Source organism: Bombus bifarius, unplaced genomic scaffold (genome assembly GCF_011952205.1).
Source record: "Bombus bifarius isolate JDL3187 unplaced genomic scaffold, Bbif_JDL3187 scf7180000007978, whole genome shotgun sequence".
NCBI lineage: Eukaryota > Metazoa > Arthropoda > Insecta > Hymenoptera > Apidae > Bombus > Bombus bifarius.
This window is the reverse complement of record NW_022884363.1, coordinates 5,644,578-5,658,943: the sequence shown is the minus strand read 5'-3', so window position 1 is coordinate 5,658,943 and position 14,366 is coordinate 5,644,578. Positions and strand designations below refer to the sequence as shown.

The 14,366-nt window shown below is 38.9% G+C and overlaps 4 protein-coding genes across 4 annotated transcripts; all 4 read right to left on the bottom strand.

Moving 5' to 3' along the window:
• Window positions 1-6,125: 6,125 nt before the first annotated feature.
• LOC117204544 lies at window positions 6,126-7,965 on the bottom strand. Its single transcript, XM_033442046.1, is given in 6 exon segments — window positions 6,126-6,246; window positions 6,327-6,400; window positions 7,106-7,160; window positions 7,198-7,299; window positions 7,301-7,341; window positions 7,912-7,965. Coding segments are annotated over 6 exon segments (447 nt in total).
• Window positions 7,966-10,443: 2,478 nt separating this feature from the next.
• On the bottom strand, window positions 10,444-11,604 carry LOC117204411. Its single transcript, XM_033441767.1, has 2 exons — window positions 11,435-11,604; window positions 10,444-11,296 (listed from the first exon to the last, which is right to left on the bottom strand). The coding sequence occupies exons 1-2, from the start codon at window positions 11,592-11,594 to the stop codon at window positions 11,097-11,099; spliced, it is 360 nt and encodes a 119-aa protein (XP_033297658.1). The 5' UTR covers window positions 11,595-11,604; the 3' UTR covers window positions 10,444-11,096.
• Window positions 11,605-11,726: 122 nt separating this feature from the next.
• Window positions 11,727-12,972, bottom strand: LOC117204543. Its single transcript, XM_033442045.1, has 2 exons — window positions 12,927-12,972; window positions 11,727-12,212 (listed from the first exon to the last, which is right to left on the bottom strand). The coding sequence occupies exon 2, from the start codon at window positions 12,153-12,155 to the stop codon at window positions 11,727-11,729; it is 429 nt and encodes a 142-aa protein (XP_033297936.1). The 5' UTR covers window positions 12,156-12,212; window positions 12,927-12,972.
• On the bottom strand, window positions 12,853-14,366 carry LOC117204542 (glycine-rich cell wall structural protein-like). Its single transcript, XM_033442044.1, has 3 exons — window positions 14,128-14,366; window positions 13,344-13,405; window positions 12,853-13,237 (listed from the first exon to the last, which is right to left on the bottom strand). The coding sequence occupies exons 1-3, from the start codon at window positions 14,143-14,145 to the stop codon at window positions 12,853-12,855; spliced, it is 465 nt and encodes a 154-aa protein (XP_033297935.1). The 5' UTR covers window positions 14,146-14,366.

Sequence of the window (14,366 nt, the reverse complement as noted above, 5' to 3'; positions counted from 1 at the left end):
TATATGAAATTTTAATAATGCCACATGTTGTTTTATGGCATAACAAAATATCGTTAGCAATAGCTTATCTTTAGAAAGTAACGTTTTTTGCGAAACACGAAGATCTATGTCCTCGCTGGGCTGTACTGTATAAAATATCGGACTCAGGATTTCCTTTTCGCCTCAAATCATGATTATATAATATGCAATAATCAAAAGGAAGAAATCTCGTAACAAGGTTGATTCAGTACAAAGTGCTTGATACAGACTGTTGATCGATCGATGTCGTCTTAATTTCGATTTCAATAAATCGGACGAACAATTAACCAGCCGTTTATGATTATATCGCATACCACGAGTCACACGTTGGATTTGTTCCAACGTTTGACTTTCATCGGACACGTTTCTCATTTTCTCTCGTCACACATTAACCGAAGCATATTTCCCTCAAAATCGGACTGGCGACGTGACTTTCACGAGACAGAAGAGGTAGAAGCGTTTTGGATACGGTGGGGATGATTGCAAGCAGATTCTTACGTAAGCGGACAACGATCACAGCCACATCGAAAATACAAAATGTGCCGTAACGCCCGCTACTGTTTTCTTTTTCCTCGTCTTTTTTTGTTTATGCTCTAATCCTGTCCCTTTCGTCATCGTCGTACGACGCGTCTCGTCGTTATGTATTGTCCATCGCTACGAAACTGGAATACAATGTTATGCAACGAAAAGGATTTCGTTGCAAGCCTTCTGCAAATGTACCTTCTTTTTATTGAAACGTGCACTAGTCCAAAACGAGAAAATAAAGAATTATATCTTGAGCAATGATGCTAAGAAGCAAAATCCTTTCGCAACATGTATCACTGATAATCCACGATGTTGCAATCGCAATTTTTATTAATCTTTAAGTACAGATCACTCGTTTTTTAGACGAATTTGAATTTATTAATTTAAATTCATTGCTATAAAATAATGCAGAATTTTAGAAACTCTAACATCATTTGATCTCCTCTACTATTAGCTAAACCTTTTCTTTTAACATGCGTCTTTCCTTTTTGTCAAAATTATGCCATAATAGACCGACCAACTTAATTTATTCCAGATCATTTTATAATATATGCTCGTTTTGCAATACACATTTGGGAGGATTCTTGCGTAATCTCGAATACTCCGAACCTTCTCAAAATCATCACGATCTTCGATCCTTTTCTCGCTTTCGCAGCTCGTAAGATACGGTTCGTATTCCAGGTGGAGGATTACGAAACGCTTTCTCCCTGTATGATGAATATTTTAAGTATGCGAGCTACACCACTTCCTACAACACTGGCTGGATCGACGCAGTGCACACACGAAAAAAAAAAAAAAAAAAAAGGATGCAACAGGCATTACATTGACGCGGATCGAGGTTACCTTGCTCTTAACACTGATTCCTTTCGCAAAAGAACTGAGGCCACCTTGACTAGAAAGCGAGTCGATCACTTGGACGTATTTCACCGGAAATGCCGAATCTGAAATTAAGGAATTGCATCTTTTCCTCCCGTTTTCTTTTCATCTTTTTTTGCATCTTTTTTGCATGTAGCGGAGGCAAGAGTTTTCACGTAACTGAGCTAATTGGTGGCAACTAAATGAATTTTTCCGAGATTTAACGTGGTTCAATTCTCACAACATTTAGATACTACTGTGCAATTATTAGGTACACCCTCGCTTAAAACTCTTCGGATAATTATTACATATTTGCTTAAAAACTGGTATACGTTAGGTAATCGTTAAAACATATGAAGAAAGAGAATTTATTTTGAAATTTTAAATACAACAAAGGAGCCAGATAATATATTAACAAATTTACTAGAAAAATGCATGTAATTTAAAGTTCGCAATCTACTTCAGAAGTTTTATTGAGAATAAAAAAAAAGTGTTTTATGATTTTTGAACGGGAGTGCGTAATAAATAATAGTTGCCAAAATCGTGATTTTCCACGTGGTTGACCGAGTTAATAGATCGTTTATCGAATGCTTTGATCAAACTGATTATGTATTTTCTAACGTGCAATTAGCAGATGTATTTGTCGTAACTTTAATGCAAATTACATACTTGAGTTTCATATACATTGTATAAATAGTGTCAGTGGCACGTCTGTCAAATAAGACTTAATCAAACAGTAGAGGAATTGGGACGATAAAGGTAGAATGTTGCAACTACGTGCAGGAAGTTGAATATTGCATCTAATTTCTATCCACGCCGTTTACACTCAATTAACGCAGAGAAAAGGAAAAGAAAATTCGTGACTCCGATCGTTTTGCGCTAAAGGAACTCATAGAAGAGTAAAAATGTTTCGTGGAAAATGGCATTAAAGGATTTTCTAATGTGCACTATCGTCATTAAATATTGAACGAAGAATGGGAAGAGATAAACTGAATTATCAGCTGGAAGAGAAAAGTTTTGCGACTTTACAGCGATAGGAACGAAATAAAGTTCACGATTAGGCGCCAAGTGTTATTTGCCGAGGAAAAGGGGGACAGATTGATGACAATGTCCGCTATTAGACGTCTCCTATAATATAATTTTCCTGATCCACTTCCAACGAGTTCCGCTCGACTGGCATTGAGCTTGATTCGCGATACTACAATTAATAAGCAATAAACTAGTATATGATGTCTCTTACGTACATTAAGGCTGGTATGATTATATCATCGACCATGCTGAACCACAGAAAAATTTTCTGTTATGTCAATTACACCACTTTTGGGCTTGTTACGATGTTTCGACACTGTTTTAGTTATGCGTAGACGAATTTCTCTTTCTTGCCAAAACTACGAGAATATATTGTATCAATGGATAGATAAATTGGTGTATCTTAATAGAAAGTGTCGTTACTTAATGATGAGAAGTCAGTCTTAGAAGTATTTAGCTTGTAGAATAGAAAGCATCAGTTTGTCATTTGTTAATTATTTATTTGTTTATGCCTAATACAGACACAACAGAAGACATAAAATTTTGTAAACGTTTTGGGTGAAATCGATCACGTAATGCAAAAATTCCGCCACCGCCTTCAGCCAGTTACGCAGTAACGAATGATATATCTTTGACATAATTTTTCCCATTTTAAAGCACAATTTACAGCCAACGTTTATGTAACACATGCATATCTTCAACATTAAGAATTCCTTTTTGCGAATCATTCGGTCGAAAACATTTACGCATCCGATATTCCTACCTCCCGTACTCTTTTATAATCGTCTCATTAGAATAATTTTCTAATTCGTATTATAACACCGCAATTTATACCTAAATTCGTGTAACATCAATTCGTTTCTTTGCGTAGAAACGATTAATTTTCAGTGGTGTCAGAAACATCTGCTTTGACTTCCAAAATACGAACCAGCTTCTCCTTTCTGTCATTTCTGACAATAAAATTCACAAATGTTCACACTATCACCAAGTTTCAACAAATATAACGAGACACTTAAAATTCCATCCACTTTTCATTTCCAATGGCCATCGAACTTTCCTTTAAGAAATTCAACTATCGCACATATGCTCACAGGAAATTCGTGAAAATTTGACAGAATTTACTTTCCACCACCATCTGATTCAACACGTTTCATCCATAATTCAGAAAACGCGGGAAACGCGCACTCGCGCTATTTCTACGATCGTCTACGTAACGGTGAAATGACTAACTGATTGACTCTTCGAATGAATTAATATCGTAATTAAAGACAGGTTTTTGCCATTTCTCGGTCCTAAGTAAATTATATCGAACGAAGCTGGACACGTAGCGTACGCAGTGTGTTGTTACGCAGGCTTGGAGAACGCTTGGAACGGACGTAACCAGAGAGTCGGCCGCTTCCTATCTTTTACGTAACCGTAAAGTCGAGCGACTTTGGCTCTCCCACCCTGTGGCTTTTCACCGGGTGGTTTTGGCCACCTCGGTTGGTCCTTTATAAGCACACATCCCCGGCCGTTCAAAGCCAGAAACGTATCGACATCGGTAAAACATTGGTCTCACGTGTGATCGACGTATAATCGAGCTTCAGTTCGTCTCATTCGATTTTTCCTCTTTCTATCGTTTCTTTCTTTTTCTGCGACCGTGTCGTTTCGTGGGCTCGTCACGTCGAGCAAGAAAATTGTAGTCATTTAAAAAAGAAGAACAGACAGCCGAGCAGGATGCGCTCCCAGACCATCGTTGTGAGTAGAACCTTCGGCCAAGCTTCGTGTGAAGGGTGAACTACCCTTGTGGATCGACGAATGCAGTGATTTCGAACGATGTGCTATAAACTTGTAGAATTATACGAAAATTCTTTGTGAACGTTTTACGAATTGATTCTCGTATCAATTACTTTGAGGATTATTTTTCTGGTAATTTTGTTTATGGCTTCGTTTGGAATCCGTAGGAAATTTTGCGTAGACCAAGGTTTCTGATCATATACGTAAATTAGATTAGCTTCATTCTTAGTTTTTGCTTCTTTGTATATTTGTTTTGTCCTCTTACCGATTATTGTAATATCGGTCAGATAATTTTATAATGGTAATAGGTAAATTCATTTCGATAAACGTTTAATTAAAATTAGAACTGCAAACACTTTCACCCTGTCGAGACATGATTGCACGAAGCATGTAGGATGAGTAGTGAAACTTCGAAAAAAAAAGAGCAAAAAAAGTAACGTCGCGCATATAAATGACACGATACGCCGTGTCACGGTGCACTTTTCGCCTTATGGGCAAATCACAAATTCACATTCGTGTTGCAGCTAATCGTGTTCGGAATACTAGCCGTGGCCTTGTCTTCGCCAGTACCAGGCTACCATGGGTAAGTTGTCAAAATGTTTGAACGTTTCGTATGACTATTTTCACCTGGTATTATCTTCAAAAATAAAAATACAAATTTTTAAACACAAAATTAAGATGCATTATTTTGTTTCTTCTCTTAAGTTGTTTTCTTAACTAACGAAGTATTATCATCTAGAATTTACATATTTTATTATTGTATTTGTATTAGAATCTATAGTTAGTATATTAAAAAAGAAGACAGTCAACTCGTTCGGAAGAAAATTAAACGTATGATTTCAGTTCTCACCAGCACGTCCGTATCCATGTGCCTTATCACGTGCATACGGTTCATCATCATCATGTGAAGAAGATACCAGTGCATCACGTAGAGAAGGTGCCCGTCCCTGTTCCAATTCCTATCCATCACGTGCAAAAGGTGCCCGTTCCAGTGCCAGTCCATCACGTCGAAAAGGTGCACGTACCTGTTCCGATCGTCGAAAAGGTGCCTGTACCCATCCCTGTTCACGAAGAAAAGAAGTGGTGGTAATGGGAGCGCTTCGCTCTTCGGCTTGTTATTATTTAGGTAATTAAAACAAAGAATTTCTCCCTTGCGTCAACGACATTGAAACAATCAAAATTTTGGTTAGAACGTAATTAACGATTGACAGACATTTAATTATTTTCATAGCGGAGGGTAAAGAATTTTATTCTCATATTACGAAAATCAGACATATTTTGAATATTTAAAGGAAAATTGGAACGAGGACAAGTGCATAAAAAGTTTCAGTGAAAAACTTGACAGAAAAACACGATTGAATCGAAAACAACCAAAAACACGTAGAATCGAGGGAAAAATTACGAGAGTAAAGATTTCTTGTCACTTTGTTGCAGATTCTAAAATAAGGGCATTCGGGTTGCTAATAGAATTTCACCACACTCCAATTTTATTCTTGCTCAACCAAATCGTTCCCGGAAGTACGCAGAAGCTACAAGAAGGGAATAGTACAAAATGTAACTCGAATTGCCTGCATCATTAGTCGTTTAAGTCTGTAATATAGAACTAATATCACTTGGTATGCACATGTGTGTACTTAGGTTAATATTATTTGTACATACTGTATCATGTTACTTTATTTTTTATACAATACACGTGTTTGTCAAATATCAAATGTACATTTTTTCAAACACCTAAGATCTTGTGTTTTATGTTACAAATAACATTATTCGATAACTTTTATTAACAGTATTTTATTAACACAACATAAGTTCACAACAATGGTTAACGATTATAATACAATAACAATGCAACAACGTTAACGTTAAGAAGTCTTAGAAAGATATCGTACAAACTCTATAAAACTAGAGAAACTGCACGAGTTTCACCACTCTTCTACGTGATCGTGACCACCATCATCTTCTTCGTGTTTTATGTGAATCTTCTTCACATGCGTATGATGGTGTTTGTGAATCAATTCTGGCACGTGAATGACGAAATGCGTGCTGCGGAGAATGAAACGTTATCGAATATAATGGTCCAGTGTAAAATGCAAACGATAATTAATCGATTGGTAAATAATTACTGTTCGTGATGACCGCCAGGGGAAGGCATCGAAGCTACGAGGACGATTGAAACGACGAGGACAAGAAGAAAGGCCTGAAAAATAAATATAATTAAATACAATAATATATCAAAATACCTGAGAGGGGAAGAAACTTCGTAGAAACGATATAAATAACGCGACTTTAAATGAAAGGTTAATACTACGCGAAATATTTCATGAGTCCGTAAGAGAGTAAATTAATTACGTTAGATTAAGAGCCCCGGTGAAAGTATCTAATGTACGATCAGATCGCGTCGTTAAATGGTGAAATTATCGTGTCGTTGAGGCACGCCTCTTATTGTTCCTTTTATCGTTAAAGCCATTCTTCCTAACGACTTGCTGCTTCCATAGAAAACAAGTTGACGTGCAATTGACCATACGCATGTGCGCGTTTAACTCAAGTATGAATTTAAAAGATACCATGAACATTACTATGAATAAATATTTCAGAACTATTTCACGGCTACGTGTATGTGTGTATAGTATGTTTTCGAAGAAATGTACGGTTTTCTGCTTCTCTCTTTTATAAATTTTGTCTGTGAAGAAGTTAAGCAAAAATCACGAGGATGTTCATTCGAAACATTCAACAAATATCCAATCGTCCTATTAAATAATTTTTTAAACTAAGAGAACACGACACCGCGTTTCGAAGGTCAGCTAATTTTTGGAATTCACTCGGCGTTATTTTTGACAGACGCGTAATTTTTTGTCGAAGTAAATCAAGGTCACCGAAGAGAATCGAGGTGATTAACACCCACTTGCGCTCGGAGTTTCGCCATTTTCTGCCTCGAGTCTGATTGCTCCAACGTTGAACTCCGAGTGTATTCCAAGACTGTTGCTCTTCGGGTACTAAAAGCTGGAATCCTGGCAAGCCTTATAAACGGAAGCATAATCAGTGAACGGTACAGGAACGAGCAAAATAGTTCCTGCGTGCACCCCACCCAACCCTCTACTCGCTCTCACTTGAGATTATATGAAATTTCACGTGCCCCTTCTATCATTGTCGTAGACACCTACTTGTCTCTCGTGTGAAAGATATCGCCCCAGTAGTGTGAGTGCAGTAGATCATTGATTTAAGAATAAAAAAAGACAAATGTAATCGAGATTTATTTATTTACTACGGAAGAAAGAAATTTCGCGAATAATTCGAGATACAAATCGTTTAAGAAGAGATTGGAGTATTCCTCTTGTCTAATAATCTTGTCTAATAATCTGCTTGTTAAGGAGAAAGCAAACATTGTAAAGAATTATAAATACAAATAATTTAAAAAGAGATCAGAGTGTACTTTATCTAATAATTTTCTTTTAAAAGAAGAGACATTTTAAATTGAAAGGAGACATATTCGTCTCTCATAGGCAATGTACTGATACAAACTTGAGAAATATAAAAATTATTGAATTGCGAACGACTTTACGTAATCGTATTTGCGAAACAGACCTTTTACAATGTTTTCTATTACCATAACTTCTATTGTAATCAATTGCGTTGCTTGCTCTAACAACTTAGCGAGCAACGACTTTTCAAATGCTTTACTATCGACATTACGCTAATTTACGAGCTTACAGACGTCAGTTTCGCCAGGAAACATTGCGCGTGATCGAATATCTCGAATCCCATTATTATTTCTTCTTCAATGGCCCATTTACGTTCATTGATACGTATTTAAACAGCCGACTGAATTAATAGAAAGTTGTAATCGATCTCGTTCGCCTATACTGTTTCGCTATTATGATTTCCAGGGAAGAAAGAAACGAAAGAGAAGGAACGGTGAAATGGCCCTTCGAAAGTGTTCGATCTTTCTGGAACTCGCGTTCACTTTCTCTGTCTTCTGTTACCGCTATCAGAGTAACATTACATTGTCGTAACGTGTCATTTACCGTCGTAATCTTCACCATAAACACATAAACGATGCGTTTTGGTGATTCCAGCAAGGTATCTGTTGGAAATCTTATCGATTCTCTAAACAGTGTAATATCGTTCGATGTCTGGAGAAATTTCGAAAAGCGTTTAGCGTGATCCAGATCTGCATGTATCGATCGCTTTACGCCAATGGTACGAAGAAAGTAAACGGGGAATTATTCTTTTTTCTTTCTCAATCGAATCCCTCCTCCGCTAAATCAGCTGCGCGTCGTACTTCATTTTGTTTTTTCTTGTATGTCTCGACAAATGGGCGACTTCTCACAGTAATGGTACGATCTTGATATTTCTACTACGTGAAAGAGGAATTCCGATGGAGAATTGGATAAACCTAATTGTATGTTGCGTTCTGTGTTATTCGTTCTTTTTAGACAATGATATCGATAATTGTTCATCTTCTGTATTTATAAAGTATAACGATGTTTCATTTTTTTGTATTCAAATTTTATGAACCGATTTCGCCCGCGAACGTCAAAACGAGTGTGCGTGTTTAAGATTGGAGAGTGTAAGTACTCACGCGTACGGTGTATCTCGTGTAAATTAGCGTAGAATTTTCTGTTATACCAAATGAAAATTTGAACGAATTAGCAACACGTCGTTTCTTTGGAAGTTCATAAGCATAGTTAATGGCTGTGTCGGAAAGTGAAGAATCTCGTATACGCACTTTTACAAGATCTCAGGCTAGAAAGTTTAATTTTCATTTCAGACAGAATAGATCCATTTCAGGCAATTGCTTTATCTATTCGCCGATTTTTTACGTTTGTCTACTTTCACAATTTTGTTATGCAAACGATCATCTTCTGAGAAACAGGAACATCCTGATAACAATGAGTTCGTCCACTTCTGTCATTCGTAATTTCGAAAGTTCTGTGTATGAAAAAGAATATATAAACAATTGTTATATGTTGTATGCATGTTAAACAATTATTGTACAGGTTGGTTCCATTTAAAAGAATGATTTGATCGTTGTTTGCACATGCACCATTGCGCTTTAAAAAAGAAAAATTGATGCTACGGATGTAGTACTCTTTGAGCCATTCATCCTTCTTATTCGACGTTTTTCTGTAACTGCACTGGTAACGGAATTACAGTCTGAAACAATTGCATAGACCACACTGTTACAAGATTAATATTACGTTTTGTGTGATATATTACCACATAGTTATAAAAGGAAAGAAAGTAACAATAAGGAAGTATTGACCGAATCTCAAAAGATTCAGACGTTCTAAACAATCCCTGTATTTTAATACCTTGTCTCGACGAATTGTTTATACGGCCATTGATCTCGAGGCGCTGTTGCAAAACGAGAAAGATTCTCGGCGCAGACTATCGTAGATCAAGGACAACATCCGTGTTACTTGCCATACGAACACCTAGAATCGTGCGAGTGAAATCGTCCTCCTCCGTGTACCGTAACATCTACTCTCTTTCACTTTTCGCTTACTTTCCATTTCGAACTAATCCTAGACGTTCTGAAGCAATTATCGTTCCAGAAAAGTTACTCCATTATGGCGAACAAGCTCGCAGCGATCGACAGACATCATTCGCCCGTTTCCCGAGATCAATATCCTTGATTAATTGCTTCCTACGATAACTAATGACCATGTTGGTTTGAAACCATGGGAATTTCCTGGCTGTTAAATGGATCTACGACCCTCTACGGTGATAAAATACATTTACTAGGTTTCAGTAGCATCTTTGGATCCATTTGAACACAAAGGAACTTTAGCGTTCAATTTGGGCATCCAGATTTCAATTGTTATCAAGAAAACTTTTTAAGAATTAACTTCACAGAGTGTTTGATAATAAAGAAGCGACGTTAGTAAGTAAGTGTTAATTTTTTCAGAATTTTTGGAAGCCAGGAAGATTAACAAATTTTCGGATGGACAAAATTAGATCTGTAAACAAAAGTAGCGTACTAAAGAGGATTCGATATTGCTGAAAAAAGTAGGCTAATATTTTCAATTATATGTAACTTATGATGCACTGATTTGCTTCAGCTGTAGGTATATCTCACGATTGAAGTTGAGCTTGTAACGAGTTTTAAAACACGAAATTGTGAAGAAGCGAGTTAGGTAAACTAGTGATTTAATAATCATGCGTATGGCAAGTGTAAGAAATATAAAACAGCAAATGTTTTCACTTTTCACTTATGGGATATAAGGAAAGACTCATGACTTACAAAATACAAATAAAACAATTTATTAAAGATAACAGTAAACGAATAGTATTTACACAACGTATAATATATACAAAACACAATAGCTGCGATGAGTAAAATAATCAGGTAAATGCGTCGCAGTTGCGAAGCGCACTCGAGTAGTTATTAAAGACTAACTAATTATAAAACGCAGTCATGCAGGATTTACACGAAACTGTACGAACGATCGATCTTCTGGTGATCGAAACTAATGTCATGTAATCCATAATACACGAATGAAATATTCTTCCTCGTTCCTAAATTCTCGGTAAATTATTCCATCGTTAATCCAATTCATACACGATGTACCGACAGATCCGTTTAATCCACTTAACATGCTAAATCGACATTGCAAACGTTATGACGATACTAATTCCGTTCGATCGAATTTCTAAACTTTCCATTTTCTCTGCTGCGTTTAACGGTAAACGCCAACTCGTTTAAAAACGAAAGTGGAAATGACAAATAGTTTCCTCGAAGTATCTCGAGGAGAATCAGGGGAAATCGAAACGATCGTTGTGAATTAGTGTCCTGCTATGTAGCAGTGAGTGTTGTCGATGAATCGCGATCGACAGTCACGTGACGTTAATGATCGCGTGATGAGAACGCGGCACGAGAAATAACGCGATCATCACGATGTCGAAAATCGGTCAAACCGACCGATCGGAAACACGACATTGACTCGTCGATAGCTATTACTTTTTCTTGTGATAGCCTGAGAAACCACCGCCATGGCCGCCACCACCATGACCGCCACCACTATGGCCGCCACTTGAGTACGAATCGTAACCACCACCGGAACTGTATCCACCTCCGCCTCCACCGTGCCCACTGAAATAAAGATTTAATTATTAAGATATAACGTGGTTGCAAATGAAAACGTTAAGCGCGAAATTACGCTCAGGAAATATAAAGACGCTTTCAATATCAAGGTTAAGAGAAATACTAAGGAAAAGAACATCTTATTACCTGCTTCCGAAGCCGGAAGATATGCTGTTACTAATAGCATGGTGTTCGATTCCACCGAATCCACCTCCTCCGCCGCCACCACCGTGGCCACCACCGAATCCACTTCCTCCAAAACCTCCTCCGCCATGGTGAGCATCAAAACCTCCACCACCACCTCCATATCCACCGCCTCCTCCAAAACCTCCTCCGCCATGGTGTGCATCGAATCCACCACCGCCGCCTCCATAGCCACCACCGCCTCCATAGCCACCACCGCCTCCATAGCCTCCACCGCCACCATGGTGTTCGATGATCAATCCTCCGCCACCACCCCCACCACCCCCACCTCCATAACCTCCTCCACCATGGTGTTCATCGAAACCGCCACCACCGCCTCCGAATCCTCCACCACCGTGGTGTTCGATAATTGTTCCTCCACCACCGCCACCTCCAAATCCTCCGCCACCATGGTGAGCATCGAAACCACCACCACCGCCTCCATAGCCTCCACCACCGTGGTGTTCGATGATCGCTCCTCCACCACCGCCGCCTCCATATCCTCCACCGCCTCCAAATCCTCCGCCACCATGGTGAGCATCGAAGCCACCACCGCCACCGCCGCCTCCATATCCTCCGCCACCGTGATGTTCGATGATCGTTGCTCCACCACCACCGTATCCACCTCCTCCTCCAAATCCTCCGCCACCGTGATGTTCATCGAATCCACCACCACCGCCTCCATAGCCTCCACCACCGTGGCCACCACCTGAACTGGATATTATAATGTCTCCGTGACCACCTGCAATGATATTTTTATTCGTTCATTTGGAAGTAATCTAATCTAAAAAAAGATGCTATTTTTTCTTTGTTTTAACGATACTTTGTCTGGTAAGAATTTTATTCAATTATAAATTTCCCTATAATTAACTACAAATTGTTCTACGATAAAAAAATAAGAAAAAGAACCTTAATACGAGTATTTTCTAAAAGGGAATGCTATTTGTAGAGGGTTGATGCATGAAATTTTGAAGCCAAAGTAAAGAAAAGGACGACTAAAATGGGATTTCTAATAAGATCACGGTCAACGTCCAACCTTGCAAAAGAGAATCACGAAGTACGAAGACACGGTTACGGCAATGAAGTATGCGGATGGGTTTGTAATGTTGCACGTGTGTGTGAGTGAACGTAAGACGAATTCTCGGCTTCGAAACGAGCCGGAAGTGAAAAGCCACGAAACGAGTTCTACGGCTACGAAGGAGCGCGAGGGGAAACAGGGGACGCATTCTCTGCAAATCAACCAGATATCGCTATTGGTTAAAGAGAACGTGAGAAGATGCTCTACTCTACCATTATCTCTTACGACTCGAGAAACGCAACAAGAGCTTCTGCGTGCGTTTTCGATGATAGTAATTTTCATCAAATTGATGAAAATTCTTTGCTTATATCCTTGCTATGCTTGCTTCGATAAAAATGACAGTAATCATTTTGACACATTTCCAATTTGAAGTTTTACCTCCGAATCCTCTGCCACCTCCGTGGCCACCTCCACCGTGACCACCACCTCCAATGCTAATGTGTCCACCTCCAAAGCCACCTCCTCCGTGGCCTCCGTGACCTCCGAAACCACCTCCAAATCCACCGCCAAATCCTCCGTGACCACCACCGCCTCCGTGGCCTCCACCTCCTCCAGGCGAAGTGACTATTATAGTCTGATCGCCACCTCCACCTCCTCCTCCATGATCATGTCCACCGTGATCTTCGTATTTAATAACCTTCTTCTCGTCATGCTGTATTATCTCCGGTACGTGGATTCTGATATGTACGCTGAAAAGTTAATGGTTGAACATGGATATTAAGATTATTATCTTTCTTATGGTAATAAGATTTTAATGGTGCCCGCGGTCACGTGTAATTGCTAATGTGTACTTACTGCTCTTTGCCAAATGTGGCAAGCGCGACGGTCAATATCGCCGCAAAGATCAAGCACCTCATCTGCAAATAGAACAACTTCATTAGTACATTTTTTCCTCCTTTCTTTTTCTCTGTAGAATTATGGAGGATTGAAAATGGGTGGCCAATATGTGAAATTGACATTTTACCCCTGAGAAAGGCAAAGCCATATAATAACTTCTACTCGAATTATATAACAAATTCTATGAGATAATTTATGTAAACCAATGAGGGCCGTGGGAACTCGAAATTTTCTGTACCTTTTCCCTATTTACAGCTGATAATCCGGGTTTCTTACAATGAACTCTTTGGTCTTTTTAAAATTATTCCAAAATTAACCTTCTGTAGAATTACGAATTGCCATCGGCAATTTCACGAATCTATCGTTCTAGTATCGTAAAAGTGACCTCTTATATCATCTTTTCGATTGATTAATAGAAGAAAATAAATCATTCTCCAATTACCTATTGATTATCTTGCTATATTCATAAGTATATCATCACGAATGCGATATTAAAACACGACTCGATTATTCAGCCAGTAACCCATCTATAATACTCTACTATCCTAACATCACGAAGACACTCCACCACTCAATCATCGATCTAACCATCCCCCAGATCCAAACTTATCACAAATGTAACTCCGATAACTTGAAACTCCCTAGTCGCGTATCACAACCGCGTATCGAATCTCGCCATCACAGATCCGTCACCCAAAATCCAACAGATTATCTCATCAGCACGAATATCCTTGCTTCTTACACTGATCCTGAGCTGCATGGTGCACCAGGTCCCTTCCTGTCCCTTTCTCGATCAGCTCGATTCTGTGGCCAGGAACACACTGTCATATATATCCAGCAAGGATCCTGGCTATATATATAGCGAGGCCGAATGAAGTACCGGAAGAGCGAGGCAGGTGGGGAGACGATGAAGATCGGTTTGCCCAACCAGCGGAGGAGACTCGAATCGAAGGTGGCCGTGTTCGAGCTCTCGTGCACACC